The sequence below is a fragment of the Oryctolagus cuniculus genome, chromosome 5 (genome assembly GCF_964237555.1).
Source record: "Oryctolagus cuniculus chromosome 5, mOryCun1.1, whole genome shotgun sequence".
Classification (NCBI taxonomy): Eukaryota; Metazoa; Chordata; class Mammalia; order Lagomorpha; family Leporidae; genus Oryctolagus; species Oryctolagus cuniculus.
The window spans coordinates 115,792,670-115,810,114 of NC_091436.1; the positions used below are offsets into that span (position 1 = coordinate 115,792,670).

General features: G+C 40.0%; 1 protein-coding gene across 1 annotated transcript in view; it reads right to left on the reverse strand.

Moving 5' to 3' along the window:
* LRRC1 (leucine rich repeat containing 1) overlaps positions 1-17,445 on the reverse strand; it is a 165,607-nt gene that overhangs the window by 88,351 nt on the left and 59,811 nt on the right. Inside the window, exon 2 of the mRNA XM_051855609.2 lies at positions 4,895-5,012. Within this exon, the coding sequence (XP_051711569.1) occupies positions 4,895-5,012 (118 nt within the window). The remainder of the gene's footprint in view (positions 1-4,894; positions 5,013-17,445) is intronic.

The window sequence follows — 17,445 nt, forward strand, 5'->3', positions numbered from 1 at the left end:
AATAAATAAATCTTTAAAAAAAAAAAAAAGCAAAGCTATAGCCTAGAGGCATATGCATTTCAGTGTAGAAAACTGCTTCAAACCTTCCTTCCAAACCCCTATGCTTCATGTAGACAGAATTTTAACAGCATATTCAGATACCAACTTCACACATCCCAATCATCCTTTAACTTGTATTCAGGAAAAACACCTAGTCCTTTCTCAACCCTATATACATTCTAGTCATTTACCTGTTTAAAAATACTAATAACCCACATGTTAGGATATGAGAACCATGTCATTCCCCCCAGCTTTCACTGGCTTGAAAGCAAGCAGGGCCTGTCTCATTCCTTCACAAAACTGAGCCCAGCAGCACTGGAAGGAGCCTTTCCGAAGTTGCCCAGATGCTGACGGCTGGGGTGGGGTGCTGGCTCAGTACTCTGTCTGCTGAGCACGGTGGTCACTCCAGGGCTGTGGTACCACAGGCACTGTGCTCATCTAAACCTCAAGATACCCAGAGCAAGATATTCCACAGTGCTGCCCTCCTTCCTTTACACTCACTCTTGTCCTTGCCGTTCTGTGACAGCACACACTCTCCTTGACTTTGTGCCTGAAATAGCACAAAGCAAGCCCACAGAAGTCAGTGTTCGGAGGTCCTGGCAGCTCTTCTTGGCCCAGGAAATGAGCCTATGAAAACTCTCCTTCTCATTTAGACTTTTTATGGAGAGAAACACAAAACTTTTCTTTTCTCCCTCCACTGAGAAAGGAAACATTAGGAAAGGCTTAATTTTGTTCTTGGAGTCAAAGTAAACTCGAGCTTCAGTTGGCCCGAGCATGTTACCCTTTAACCTGGAACAACCTACAGATTTCCCACCTTCCATGCGGGAAGGTAAAGCGTGCCAGCGGCAGAGCCTACTTGGGCTTGCGGCCATAGCTACGTGCAGCTGCAGAGGGAAAGTCAGCAGCAAGCCTGTGGGTGGAGACAAGTGAGATCCTGCTGCCCAGAGAAGCCACAGATCCGCAGGGTGGGCCTCCTCGCAAAGCTGTGCAGCAACACAATCTCCAGGCCCACTCCATGGCTCCTGCATCAGAATCTCCATGTGAACAAAATTTTCACAAAACTCACTGCACACTCAACTCTGACAAACAATAATCTAATAGATTTGTCTTCCTCCTCCACAATCAAAGTAATGCTTTATGGAGAATGAGGAACTAAAGGAGCCAGTGTAGGTGCTACGGTAACAGTGGCCAGGAGAATGAGGAACTGAAGGAGCCGGTGTGGGTGTTATGGTGAGAGTTTCCACGGCTGGTCAGGGACCTAGAGGAAATGCCTCTGATGGGAGCAGGCAGCCTCAGTCAGGACGACAGAAGAGGAGAGGCCTGGGCCAGCCTCCAGACAGCAGCCCGAACCTCACAAACACTTGCATCTGAACCAAGTGGGGATCTCACACTGCCTCTCAGGCTGCACCTCAGAGATTTACTGAACTATTCAATAGCTCAAGAAAGTCACATCAATGTAATTTTACCTACTCCCACTCCCAAAAAAGAGGAAGCACGGTGAGATTAGTCTAACCTGGAAATGGCCCAAGACCCTTGTTCTGTTCCTGTTGGTTACAGTAAACAGTGACCTTGTCCTGAGGTTATCTGCTGTGCATTTTTTTTTTTTTACAGCCTCAAAGAAAACCCTGAACTTGGTCATCCTCCATGCTGTCTTCCCCTCTCCCCTGCCACCCTCACATACACACACCTCCATGCTACTGAGCCAGAGCCAGAGCCAAGCTCTACCAATAGAGAACAAGGATTATTAACCATACACTCTGCTGCAACCCCCAACATTTAAATTCCAGCACTTGCAGAAGGAAAGGGTGAAAATGAGGAAAGGGATGGGGCTGGCGCTGTGGCACAGCGGATTAGTGCCCTGGCCTGAAGTGCTGGCATCCTATATGGGCGCCGGTTCTAGTCCCGGCTGCTCCATTTCCAATCCAGCTCTCTGCTAGGCCTGGGAAAGCAGTAGAAGATGGCCCAAGTCCTCGGGCCCCTGTACCCGTGTGGGAGACCTGGAAGAAGCTCCTGGCTCCTTGCTTCAGATCGGCACAGCTCTGGCAGTCGTGGCCAATTGGGGAGTGAACCATCGGATGGAAGACCGATTGACCTCTCTGCCTCTCCTCTCTCTGTGTAGCTTTCAAATAAATAAGTAAATCTTTAAAAAAAAAAAAAAATGAAGAAAAGGGTAGGATAGGTGTCCCAAAGAGAAGAAACAATTTCATGTCCTGACACTTCAGAGAAAGCTTAGCTTCTTTGATCAGCATGCTGGAAGTTAGACTGGGCATACGAGAAGAGACATGTAGCCCTTCTTCCTAGCTATGAATGTTTGAAGAGGAAGAACTCATTTGGGAACTAGTAACACTGGCAGCTGATCACCAACTGCCCATGGAGCATCCTGTCAGAGCTGGTAACAGGGCTAGAAACTTTCAAGCTCCAAGTTTTCCCTGCTCCCAAAATAAGGAAAGCCAACCCTTCTTCTCTAGTATTTCTGCAGTCCTCTTTATTGTCCTTTCTAATGCAATTGCCAAATTGTTATTGTTTCAGATTGAGTGATTTCCTTGTCCATTTACAAAGTTGCAGCTTCGTTGTAAAGTTAACAGCAGGTCAATTTTATCACTGAAATACTGGCTAAGACAAGAGAGTCATTTCTACCATGTAGACCTCAGATAGCTGCTCTTCAGCATGGTCTTGGAGCCAGTGCTGGCCAGGTCAGGCCTCCCAGGCCTGCTCTACCCCAGGCTTCAGTGTCAGGGGAGCTGCCCACCACAGCTTCTGTGCTCAGGGGCAGGGGCACATTCTGTACTGCTTACTGCCCCCTCCAAGAGCAGCCAATCTTCAGGGCAGCCAGTCACCTGAATTTGTGCCTTATGGTTGGTATAAAAAGATAACTTGGGCCAACCATTCCTTACTTAGAAATCTGTCATTAGCAAACAAATGCTACAGCAGGGGCACAGGTCAAAACAGTGGACAGAAAAGCCACAAAGCTCTGGATCTGGAGAAGCCATTGCAAGCCAGTTCCAAGATAACAGGTCAGTGGGGGAGGGAAGAACACATCACCCACAAATAGCAGCAGACACAGGATAAAACAGAGGCCATGACACCTGCAAGGTGGTGTCAAATGTGATTGTGGCGTGGATGCGTTGAGCATGCCAGTTCTTCCCCCAGCCTTACAATCAAATCCACTTTATCTAAGCAAATTGGGATTCCCTACAACCAAGTAAGAAACTCCAAAGTGAGTTCAAAGAAATCAACAGTTTTGTTTTTTCACTTTTTCCAGTACCTTCAAGATAAGAAATCACTTTCAGGAAAAACAAAAGAGGAGGCTACATTAAGAACATATATAGCCGGCGCTGCGGCTCAATAGGCTAATCCTCCGCCTAGCGGCGCCAGCATACCGGGTTCTAGTCCCGGTCGGGGCGCTGGATTCTGTCCCGGTTGCCCCTCTTCCAGGCCAGCTCTCTGCTGTGGCCAGGGAGTACAGTGGAGGATGGCCCAAGTGCTTGGGTCCTGCACCCCATGGGAGACCAGGATAAGCACTTGGCTCTGGCCATCGGATCAACGCGGTGCGCCGGCCGCAGCGCACCGGCCGCGGCAGCCATTGGAGGGTGAACCAATGGCAAAAGGAAGACCTTTCTCTCTGTCTCTCTCTCTCACTGTCCACTCTGCCTGTCAAAAAAAAAAAAAAAAGAACATATATATATTCTTATATTTATATATATTCACATATATATATGTATATATACAGCTTAGCCAAAACAGAGTTTCCAGTTTAGGGGATCTGTAGATGATAGTCATGTAAAAGATGTTCAAGTTAAGTGAGGCATCATTTTTCTCCATCATCTTTCTATTCAGTGCTGACTCTCACTGTTGCATGATAACAATGATCCACATAAGGATGCCGTATCTGGGCACCAGGGTTTCTATCAAAGACATCAGACTGAAATACACAGATCTAAGGTCAAGGAGAAGAAACATATTTACAAATTTTTTATAGAGAAACAAAAGGAACACAAGTGATGTGGTGTGAAAGAAATAAAAGGATAATTCTTTTTCTAAATCATCCAGATATTACCTGGACCCACCTTGAGGAAATTTTACCAGGGTCCTTACAAAGGCTAAACTCTATCAGTAACCAGGACCACCAGAAGCTGTCACTTTAACTTAGCTCATCAAATAAGCTATAACAAGTAGGGGTGCCAGCCCACCTGGGGAGTGCTCTGAAGGGCATGAATCACAGGATTACCCCAGGGCATCCAGTTAAAAGTGAAAGGTGGTTGTTTATAAATTCTCTACTCAAATGCTCAATGAAAAGGAAACAATGTAATAGTGATGCCTGGAGATCAGAGCAAACCCACAAACAGCAGACAAATTTAAGTGGGTAGAACCACCACCAGCCTAATTAGAAACAAATCAAAATGACAGAAGATGCCTGAACAGTGAGCAGGTCTGTTCACTACAGGTGAAGCACACCAAGCAGCAGAGAGCCACAGCCAAGAGAAGTCACCCCTTCCCAGGGCAGATGTCCCCAGGCCTCAGCAGCATCCAAACTCTGGATAAACTGTCATGTTCAGTGATACGCTTGGCTACCACTTCTCAGCCCAACTGCAGCTCTAGGAACCAGACTGAACATGTGTTGAAACTGCTGTCTTGTAAACATTGTGTTACGCAGGGGTTTTCTTGTACGTCTCTACGAGTTTATTGAACTATTCAGAACAGCGCTAATTTCCCCCACCACATGTTTATATGTGACTTTCCCTAACTATCAGGAGAAGTACCTCCAATAACATCTCTTCAGCTACATATACTAAAAACACCTCCAGCATCAGGAGAGACAGACAGTCAGACAACCCAAGCAGAGTCATCTTCTTACCATTTCGGGACACATCAAGTTCCACCAGCTGCATGAAGTTGGCTATTTCTGGAGGGAGCCGCTGGATTTCATTATCACTAAGTCCGAGCTTTCGTAATTTGACTAGCTGGAAAAATTGCTGAAAGACAAAATGGTTTTACATATATTTCACATATATTTGCATCATAAACTTTGTGAATAATATGAAATCTGAAATAGCATGCCTTTTAAAAATAATGAAGACTGTACTGATGTCAATTTTCTGATTTTGACAGCATATTGCAGTCAGACAATGTCATAACTGGGATAAAACTAGGTACAAAAGACCTCTGGGTACTATCTGTTAATTTGGCATCAATCTAAAATTACTTCAAAATACAAGGTTCTTAAAAATTAACAACCAATTTAATGAGACTAGTAATCACTAATTAAAACTACAGTACTTTGAAAAACTGATGTTAAATATGTAGCATTAAATAAACATAAGTATTATATAAGACCTTTTTAAAGGAAATACTATATGACAGAAAGTATAATAAACATCCCACAAATGCATGCAGGTAAAAAGAATATTTTCAACTAATCCAGAGGTGTATGCATGGAGTATTTCCCTCGGCCGTGGCAGACTAAACACACAGTTTTTCCCCAGGCCTTGTATAACATGCTCAAATGACACATGGATGAACATAAATATAAAAACGCACAATAAAACAACACAGAAACTAGATGTGCAGGACAAATGGTAAGTAGTAAAAAGAATCCAAATAAAGCTGAAATGCAAGCCCTTGGTGTAAACGGCCAATAAAACAACAGGTCAGGGACTTCTGACAGAAAAAGCTGGTTGAACAAGAAAACAGTTAAGGGCTGGCACTGTGGTGTAGTAGGTTAAGCTTCCGCCTTCAGTGCCAGCATCCCATATGGACATCATTCGAGTCCTGATCAGGACTCCCAGCTCCCTAATGACCTGGGAAGGCAGTGGAAGATGACCCAAGTGCTTGGGCCCTGGGATCAATGTGGGAGAGACCTGGAAGAAGCTCCTGGTTCCTGGCTTTGGATCGGTTCAGTTCTGGCTGTTGTGGCCATTTAGGGAGTGAACCGGCAGATGGAAGACCTCTCTCTCTATCTCTCCCTCTATCTATAACTCCACCTCTCAAATAAATACATAGATTTTTAAAAAATAATAAATTCCCATATTCTTGTCTCTACCCTCCATAACCAGGCAGGAAACTGGAACTCTGTCTCTTAAAGAGATGGTTGCAAGCACCCCTGAGCATGGCTGCAGGCAGGGGTAAGTTAATCCTACTGAAAACAGGGGACCAAGTTGAAGTCTTCCCCCCTCAGCTCCCACTGCCCCAATCCTGGCACAAGCATACACTTACTTACAGCCAGCAATTATCCTATAGACATGCCCCAAGTTACAAGTTCTACTCTTTCATGCAGAGCTTCCCAAATATGCCCATCTTACCCATCACAACACACCACACACCTCAGGTCCTGCATATTTAAACAGAACCAAGGTTCTCTGGATACTTAGGATAAGCCCAAAAAGTGCAAAAAAGGAAAAAAGAGTATGCACACACATCCTCAGAGGAAACAAACATGACTCAGGGAGCAGAAAAAAGCTTCATTAAACATAAAATAGAATTAATATGCTCAGAGTAATCAGAGAAGAAGCAGTGGCATGATACCATAAAAAGCAAAACTGCAAGAAACAGAAATCAACTCTTAGAAATTAAAAAAAAAATCACAGCAACAATAAAAGTAGTGGAAAACCAAGTTTATAAAATTCCTCAGAAGGGAGAATAAAAAGACAATGAACTTAGGGAAATAAAAACAGGAAAAATGAAGTATCAGTCCATAAGGTACTACATCAAAATCACATGCATCTCAGAGAGAAAACAAAGAGGGCTACAGAACATGCTTTTTTGGCTTGAGAGGGTTCACCATGTGGCCTATCAAACTAATGAAAAAAGACACATACCAAGGAATACTATAAAATGTCAAAACTCCAGAAATAAGATTTGAAAAGCTTATAGAGACTGGAAATCAAAGGGACAAGGTCACAACCAAGAACTGGATATCAGACCACCACTGGACTCAGCAGGGAAAAGAGAAGACAAGGAAAGAATGTCTTCAAATGTCTTCAAAATTCCAGTAAAACATAATTACCAACCTAAAACAACACACCCAAGCTATCAATCAAACATGATAAACTGAATGAAGACACTTTAAGACATGAATGGTCTCAAACTTATCTTCCTTCCATCTAGCTCAAAAATCAACCAAAAATGTGAATGTAAATTTAAAACAAAGAGGATCTAGTGGTGGGCTTTGGAGCAGCAGCTAAGCTTCCACTTGGATGCCCATATCCATGTCAAAGCACTTGGGCTGCTTGTTTGAATACCCCACTGAGTCCCAGCTCCTCCACTTCTGATGCAGCTTCCTGCTGATGCACAAACTTGTAAGTAACAGACAGTGTTTCCAGTACTTAGGTCTCCACCACCCTTGTGAGAAAGCAAGGTGGAGTTCCAGGCTCCTGGTTTCAACCTGGCCCAGTCTTGGATGTTATAGTCATTAGAGGAGCAAACCAGTGGAAGGAAGCTCACTTCCTCTATCTCTATTTCTATCTCTCTTCCTTTCAAATAAAATGGAAATGAATACATTTAAAAATTTATTTTTAAAAAAGAAAGAGGATCTGAGATCCAGGAAACAGAAAACCAAGACAGAGAAAGACAAAGAAAATCCCAGGATGAAATCATGAAGGGAATTCGAAGATGTCAGCTGAGCACATTCCTGCAGAGCAACCTGTCCACACAGGAAAAAACTATGAAGGATCCTAGAGGGAATTTTTGAAAAAACAATAAATAAAAATGTATCTGAGGGGTTATCTGATGCATCTGGGAGTATCAAGAGGAGATTTACAACTTGGTCAGAATGTGTAGTAATAAAATAGAACCAGAAAGAGAAAAGAAAGCAAGCAAACAGGAAAGGAGTTATAAATTCTAAGAAAAAAAAGTATAAGAAAAAGCAATAATATGAATGTAAGATTCTAATAAGAACAATACTAACAGTCATAACATTATAGTATCTATATTTATAAAACCAAAATTTTTATTATATAAATACTGAGAGTATAGAAACCTCATCTTCCATATGGAAAATCAACTGATAACTGTAAAATATGGGGAGAGGCTGGAATCCAACAGTAAAAGCCATTCAGCAACAAGGAGGCAGATACTAGTAAAAATAGCCATGGTTACAAGTTCTCAAAAGCCAGACTTGGGAGTGGGAAAGAGAAGGAAAGAGGCTGCTGTTTTTCACTGTCACGCTACAGAGCTTACTGCATTTTTTAAAAATTATTTGCATATATTACTTTGCTACAAATAGAAACTAAATTAACAAATGGAAGCCTCTATTAATATTACAGAACGGTCCAAATGATAATTTTGTAGAAAGCTACTAACATTTAATAGGCTTTGTCTTTTTTATTTATTTATTTTTGACAGGAAGAGTTAGTGAGACAATGAGACAGTGAGAGAGAGAGAGAAAGGTCTTCCTTCTGTTGGTTCACCCCCCAAATGGCTGCTAAGGCTGGCACACTGTGCCTATCCGAAGCCAGGAGCCAGGTGCTTCCTCCTGGTCTTCCATGCGGGTGCAGGGCCCAAGCACTTGGGCCATTCTCCACTGCCTTCCCGGGCCACAGCAGGGAGCTGGACTGGAAGAGGAACAACCAGACAGAATCCAGAGCCCCAACTTGGATTAGATCCTGTCATGTTGGCGCCACCGCAGGCGGAGGATTAGCCTAGTGAGCCACAGCATCGGCCAGACTTTGTCTTTTTAACTGGTAAAAATGATTGTATATTTATATAATCATATAAAAAAGCATTGCCTTTTGGAAAGTCATTGGGCAAGTTTTCAAGTCTGCTGACATATTTCTGGGCACCTCTTCTTATAATATAATTGAAAAATTTAAAAACAACATTGTAAATATATATATATATATATATTTGCATTACTATCAGTAAAAATAAAAAACTAGAAACTAAATATTTCAAATAAGAGAAATGATTATCACATTGTTAAATGATTAACTATTACACAAACAATAAAATTATTATAAAGACCACAGAACTTTGTAAAGGATTTACAACAGAAACATAACAAGAAACGAAACAAAACTCAGGTAGACTAGGCAATAGAACATAAGTGCTTATGTACTGACAGGAAGAGAACACATTGTGGGGGTGGGTGGAGTGGAAATAACCATGAAAATTGATAAGTATAATCCATAAACAGCTTCAAAAAATTTTTAAATATATTTGAAAATAAAAGGAACCAGGAGTCTGAACAAATGATCACAACCAATTAGCTATATATGATAATGAAGAAAGTGCTCCATAATAGGACTAATCCTTTCAATTTCTTTACTTATACTGTTGAGATTTAATTTATTAAAGAAAGGTATTGGAATTTCTTAATGCTGGCTGTGCTAAAGCATCAGCTAATACAAAAGCCATTCAAGAGAGTCACATATTTGAATAATTGAGCTTATGCCAATTGTTCAGAGAGTCTGACAGTTTCATAATACATCAATGTGTTTACTCAAGCATGAAAAGCTTACTTTGTTTTCCAAGAAAGGCATAATAGCAAAAGTACAAAAACCATCACCAATTTGGTACATTCAGGAACCACTCAGAAAAAAAAAAAAAATCAAGTCAATAGAATACTTAGATCTACAGTGAATAATGAGACAGCTTTACGGCTGTAGAAACACCAGCCTGCAAATCCCCACATCCAGCAGCAGTCATAATAGCAAGCAAATTTAAGGTTTTGTTCTACATGTTAAAAGCATCCTCAACTAAAGCCTGTCACAAGTACTAGTTTATTCAACTTTAGAAGCACAGATCACGTTAAAAAAAAAAAAAAAAAAAAAAACTATCGGACATGATCCTGAAATGAAACCAGTCATTCTTCAGTACTTCCTTCATTGTCCTGATATGATCTGAATGAATACAGTGTCCAAATGCTTTAAATTTACTACTTTCTCACAAGACTGACACAGTATCACTAAAATTCTATTAAATCTCAAATGTTTGACTTCCACAGATAGGGAAAGAATTCAATAAGCTGTAAACTTCCTTGCCTTGTTTTTGCCATCAGCCAGGGCACATGAAGAACAATTCATGTAGCTGTATTGGCAGGATGCCCTGGCACAGTGCAATCATGTGATAGAACACACAGACACCATTCTTCAGCTCCACCATGTTTGATTACAGCTCACTGACCCACTTAGAGCACATTCTGTACAATTATATGCAAAGAAACCCAAATTGCTTTGGTTGTTAAACTACCCTAGTCTTCTTATACCACCATTGATTTTAGTAGATACAGAGTCTTTAATTTGGCTAAAAAAAAAAAAAAATGTTTCTTTTTCCCACTCTATTTCTGAAAAGATTCTTTTTCCTTCTCTTTGGGCAGAGTGTTAGAACCTCCCTTCTGCTTTTGAGAAAGAAACAAAGGAAATCTCAGTCCTAAAAGAGCTGTGTAACTTTTTATTTCTTTTTTTTTTATTTTTTTTAAACTTTTATTTAATGCATATAATTTTCCAAAGTACGACTTATGGATTACAATGGCTTCCCCCCCATACCGTCCCTCCCACCCACAACCCTCCCCTTTCCCACTCCCCCTCCCCTTCCATTCACATCAAGATTCATTTTCGATTATCTTAATATACAGAAGATCAGCTTAGTATACATTAAGTATGGATTTCAACAGTTTGCTCCCACACAGAAACATAAAGTGAAAAATAATAGATGATTTTTTTTTTTAAATGATGATGAAATCAGAGCAGACCTATTGTCATGTTTAATCCCAGTGAGAGTCAAGTTGGGAATTGATAATTTTTTTTTTTTTTTTTTACAGAGGATCAGTTTAGTATGCATTAAGTAAGGATTTCAACAGTTTGCACCCCCATAGAAACACAAAGTGAAATATATTGTTTGAGTACTCGTTATAGCATTAAATCTCAATGTACAGCACATTAAGGACAGAGATCCTACATGTGGAGTAAGTGCACAGTGACTCCTGTTGTTGACTTTACCAATTGACACTCCTGTCTATGGCATCAGTAATCTCCCTATGCTCCAGTCATGAGTTTCCAAGGCTAGGGAAGCCCTCTGAGTTCTCTGACTCTTATCTTGTTTAGACAAGGTCATAGTCAAAGTGGAGGTTCTCTCCTCCCTTCAGAGAAAGGTACCTCCCTCTTTGATGACCTGTTCTTTCCACTGGGATCTCACTCGCAGAGATCTTTTGCCAGAGTGTCTTGGCTTTCCATGCCTGAAATACTCTCATGAGCTTTTCAGCCAGCTCCGAATGCCTTTAGGGCTGATTCTGAGGCCAGAGTGCTATTTAGGACATCTGCCATTCTATGAGTCTGCTGAGTATCTCACTTCCCATGTTGGATCACTCTCCCCTTTATTTACTCCATCAGTTAGCGTTAGCAGGTACTAGACTTGTCTATGTGCTCCCTTTGACTCCCAGTCCCTTCACCATGACCAACTGTGAACTGAAACTGATCACCTGGAACAGTGAGATGGCATTGGTACATGCCACCTCGATGGGATTGAATTGGAATCCCCTGGTATGCTTCCAACTCCACCACTTGGGGCAAGTCAGCCTGAGCATGTCCCAAATTATACATCTCTTCCCTCTCCCATTCCCACCACCATGTTCAACAGGGATCACATTTCAGTTAATTTTCAACACTTAAGAATAACTGTGCATCAATTACAGATCTAAACCAGTCATATTAAGTAGAACAGATAAAAAAACTACTAAGAGGGATAATGTATTAAGTTGTTCATTAACAGTCAGGGCTATGCTGATCAAGCCACCATTTCCCATAGTGTCCACCTCACTCCAACAGGTTTCCCTCTTGGTGCTCAGTCAGTCGTCACTGATCAGGGAGAACATATGGTATTTGTCCCTTTGGGACTGGCTTATTTCACTCAGCATGATGTGTTCCAGATTCCTCCATTTTGTTGCAAATGACTGGATTTCGTTGTTTCTTACTGCGGTATAGTATTCTAAAGAGTACATATCCCATAATTTCTTTATCCAGTCTATCGTTGATGGGCATTTAGGTTGGTTCCAGGTCTTAGCTATTGTGAATATATGGCCAAGGATCAATCAATTGCCTTGGACCACCAAAACCTCTCCTCCATAATGTAGACAAAATGTAAACCACTTTTATAGATTCATGTGGGGGATAATACTATAAAGAATGTTATACACTCCCAAAAAACTGTGTGATTTCAAACAATAATGACAAAATTTACTCATAGATTTCCCTTTGGAGGCATTCTAACTCTTCACCTAAATCTTGACCCCTTTCCATCCTACACAACTCTCACAACGCTACTCCTGCCCCTTCTAGACTGCCTTTTTGGCCAATTACCTATAAAGACACAGTAAACCAATAATCCAAATCTCATAGTTAAGATTAACACTCAACACAGTATGCATTGTTAGCACTGGCATTATCTGGATTTTATCTTTTCTCTGAGACTTACAAAAAGTAACTAACTTTATTATACAGAAATTATACTCTTCCATATATGAATATATGGGTACCTTAAAAAAAACTCCTATAGATCTTTTTCCAGAATACATATGAGAAATTGCTTGACAAAATAATTCATAACAAACCAAAACTCTAAATAATCCATCAATAGTATTCTAATGTAGGTATATCCTTACAAGGAAAATGAAAACCATTAATTATAATATGGATAAATATGCGATAACATTCAGTAATTGGAACCAGACACAAAATAATGCAGACTATAATATTCCATTACATAAATGCAGGAAAAAATCACCCAGACCAAACCATTTTGTTTACAGTTGCATACTAGAGTGGTAAAAATCTATACAAAAAAAAAAGGTAAGAAGTGAACACTGTAGAATCAGGTTAGTGACTACCGGTAGGCTGAGGGAGAGGATTATGATCAGGAAGAGCATGCAGAAGGCTTTGGCATTCCCAACCATATTCAATTTCTCAATCTGAGTGGCAGCTGCAAGTGTCCTCTTTATAGTTTGCTATTACAAATTCATTTATGCATTAAGCATTTTCTATACACAGTAGGAGTCAACAAATCATGAACTGAACATTTTATACAAAAACTTATGTAATTATTAAACATGTACAGATTTTTCTTGTCATTATTTGCTAAACAATATAGTAAAGCAAATGCTTATACATTGCATTAAGCATTTTAAGTAATCTAGAGATGATCTAAAGTATTTGGAAGATTATAAACAAATAATACACTATTCTATAAAAAGGGCATGAATATCTACAGATTTTGGTATCAGTAGGAGGTCCTGGAACAAATCCCCTATAAATACAGTCGGATGACTACATATGACTTATTTCACAGAAAAAAAAATTTAAGCTTTCAACCACTTACTAATCAAGAATGAAAATGCCAATTTGCACCAAGAATATCAAATTATTTTAATTCATCAGAGTTAATGATAATGGGAAGCAAAGGTATTATATGGGGGTTGGGGAGAACAGAGTGCCCATAACTAATAAACATAAAAGTGAGTGAAGGACTTTACATGGATCACATTCTTTAATCATCTCACAGTTGCTACAATGCTAATACCTACATGTATCAGTGAGCCTTTGCTGCAAGATAAAACTCCCCAAATTTAGTGACTCAAATCAACATGGATTTTTGTCTTAATTCTTCATATTGGGGGTGAGGTGACAATTTCAGTCAGCTAAGTGTCAGAAGGGCTGGAAGACTCACCCTGGACTCACTTCTACATCTGGCACGGAGTGCCAAGCTATCTGCTGGAGCTTCTCTGCTCTTCTTCCAGTAAGCTAGAGTGACTGTCTTACATGAAGCTTGCAGACAGCATTCCAAAAGGGTAAGGCAAGGCTGCAAGGACTCTTGCAGCCAAAGCCTTGAAATATACATGTCATTTCTGCCACATTCTACTGCTCAAACCAAGTCATAAAGTTGACCCATGTTCCATGTTAAGGGGAGTGGAGAGAAATAGCCTCTACCTGTAGATGGAAGGAAAAGTAGAAATCACATGGAAATGATGCTTTGGTAGAAAAAATGTGATGATTAAGTAGCCCAGCACAAAATGACAGAGGAACCTCAAATGTGCCGCAGAAGAACACATATGAAAAACAAAGAGGGTATGCTACAACATTCTATGGCTGACTACAGACTGATGACTTTTCCAAAGCAAACTGAAAGAGAAAATAATATACTGAATAAAGTTTGGCTAAGCTAAGCTATTTTCATACATGTGCAAGTTATAGACAATGGGAACAACCAAAGAAATAGTCACAGAACCAGTAAAAGAATCAGTTGGTTTAAGGCAGGAAGCTCAACAATATCTCATATCTAGAATTAGCATTTGAAAGTATATTAGTAAACACTGAAAAAAATAACTAAGGAGGTTGGTGCTGTGGTTTAATGGGTAAAGCCACCACCTGCAGTGCTGGCATCCTATATGGTCACCAGATTGAGTCCTGGCTGCTCCACTTCTGATCTAGCTCCCAGCTAACGTGCCTGGGAAAGCAGAAGACCTTGCACTCACATGAGAGACCCAGAAGAAGCTCCTAGTTCCTGGCTTCAGATCAGCCAAGCTCCAGCCTTTGCAGCCAATTGACAAGTGAACCAGTGGATGAAGATCTGTCCCTCTCTCTCTCACTCTTCTCCCTCTCTCCCTAATTCTGCCTTTCAAATAAATAAATATTTCACAAAAAAGGACCATTAATAAGTGTTAATAAGACCTTTTTCAGTATGTTTTGATAAAGAAATATAGAATAAGAATCTCTCCAGGTGAATCATTTGACTTTTCTTGCCCTCTGTTTTGTGTAAAAAATAAGCATTAAATGATCAAAGAACATTTTTTAGTTCTAAAAATTTAGGATTATTTTCAAAAACTATCTTCAATGCAATTTTAAAAGACAACAAAAATCCTACTAGCATACAATATAATACTAAGCATGGAGTTAAAATACATAAATGTACAGAAAGCAGATTACTAGTTCCCTTGGAAATTGGAAACGACTGCTAATGGCTATGCAGCTTCTTTTGGGGAGATGAAAATGTTCTAACATTGACTGTAATGGTAAGTACAACTGTGACTACATTAAAACCCTGCAACTTCACACCTTAAATGAGTACATTGTTTGGTATATGAATTATTACACCAATAAAGAACAAAAAAACATGTATAGACTAGGCAGACATCAATGAAGAACAAATCCCTTGTAATAACAAAAGACCAAAGCAGGCACATGGAGGTACTTTTATCTACTTGAATCCCTTTCACCACCAGTGAGGAAAAATCTTTTTAATCTCCAATTAACAGAAAAGGAGATGGAGGTCCTGGAACACTTAGCGGCTTCCTTGGCACTGCACACCAGTTAATAACATTTTTTGAGAAAAATTCCAAAATAGAACCATGTAGGAAGATCACAGAGCACAAACCCTCAAGTAATTATGCAGCAAATGAAACACATTTGTGAAATTATATTCTAATTACCTAAGGAAAACTAAGCATCTAGGAGAAAAAATTTTAGCTAGGAAAAGGGTAACTACTAAATTATGCCAATGCTGTATTTCATCTTGGTTAATGAGATGTGAGAAGAAAAGTTCTGCTAATGAAACCTGCATGTGAGAGCATATAAATGGCATCACTGTCAATGTAATCTAGTCAGAGAGTAGACATGAAAGTACAGAAATCTACACAGATAAGCAAATGAATCAATTTCTAGAGGATCGTGGGCGTACATAATAACATCCAGATAGAGCCTTGGGCAAGGGGAAGGCTCAAAGAGACAGATGACAGAATTTGATATTTGTATGCCTATAATATGAGAAAGCAAAAGAGCATAAAAGGAAAAAAAAGGGTTGGTCTAGATCTTAAGAGCTAAAAAAGGAGGTACCCCTAAGCAGCAGAGAAGTCCTGGTAAAACTCAAAAAGGACAACTGTCTATTCAACTGGAAATTAGAACTTGTTGATAATGTTGTACAACTTGAGACACAGAATGAAATTCAAAAAATAATCACAGTACTTAAATATTTGATGGAAACCACAATTGAGCAAAAATATCTGTACTGGAAGAAATAGTCTTTAAGTCAAAAACTGAAAAAAGAGACAAAGAAGAACATTATACAATAATAAAAGGGTCAAATCATTAAGAGGATTATAACAAATTTAATATATATATATATGCATCCAACATTGGAGCATCTAAATATATTTTAAAAATAGTAAAGATCTAAAGAGAGAGATACATTGACACACTGCACTTTCAATAGTGAATAAATCATCCAGAGAGTAAATAAACACTGGACATGACCAATGTCTTAGATAAGATAAACACATACAGGGGTCAGTGCTGTGGTGCAGCAGGTTAAAGCCTTGGCCTGAAGCACTGGCATCCCATATGGGCAACAGCTCTAGTCCCAGCTGCTCCTCTTCCGATCTCCTCCATGATATCTCTATCTCTATCTCATAGCTCTCTGCTATGGCCTGGGAAAGCAGTAGAAGATGGCCCAAGTCCTTGGGCCCCTGCGCCCATGTGGAACACCCGGAAGAAGCTCCTGGCTCCTGGCTTCCGATTGGCGCAGCTGTGGCCATTGCGGCCATCTGGGAAGTGAACCAGCAGATGGAAGACCTCTCTCTGTCTCTACCTCTCTGTAACTCTTTCAAATAAATAAAATAAATCTTTTAAAAGGCAGATGTCCTGAACAGCACTCTGGCCTCAGAATCAGCCCTTAAGGCATGTGGATCCTGCTAAAAAGCCCATGAGAGTATTTCAGGCATGGAAAGCCAAGACACTCTGGCAAAAAAAAAAACAAAAACAAAAAAAAAACCTAAATGAAAGATTTCCGCGAGTGAGATCCCAGTGGAAAGACCGGGCCATCAAAGAAGGAGGTAAGTTTCTCTGAAGGGAGGAGAGAACTTCCACTTTGACCATGGCCTTGTCTAAATATGATCAGAGTTGGTGAACTCAGGGGGCTTCCATAGCCTTGGCAGCTCATGACAAGAGCCTAGGGTGATTACTGATGCCATAAACAAGAGTGTCAATTTGTTAAGTCAACAACAGGAGTCACTGGCACTTACTCCTCATGTAGGATCTTTGTCCTTAGTGTGCTGTACATTGAGATTTAATGCTATAACTAGTACTCAAACAGTATTTTTCACTTTATGTTTCTGTGCGGGAGCAAACTGTTGAAATCTTTACTTAATGTATGCTAAACTGATCTTCTGTATATAAAGAGAATTGAAAATGAATCTTGATGTGAATGGAAGGGGGGAGGGAGAGGGAAAGGGGAGGGTTGTGGGTAGGAGGGAAGTTATGGGGGGGGAAGCCATTGTAATCCATAAGCTGTACTTTGGAAATTTATATTCATTAAATAAAAGTTAAAAATAAAAAATAAAAAATAAACATTAAAAAAAAAACATACAGCACATCAATCCACCATTAATGGAATACATATGCCTCTCAAATGTACATAGCACTTTAGCCA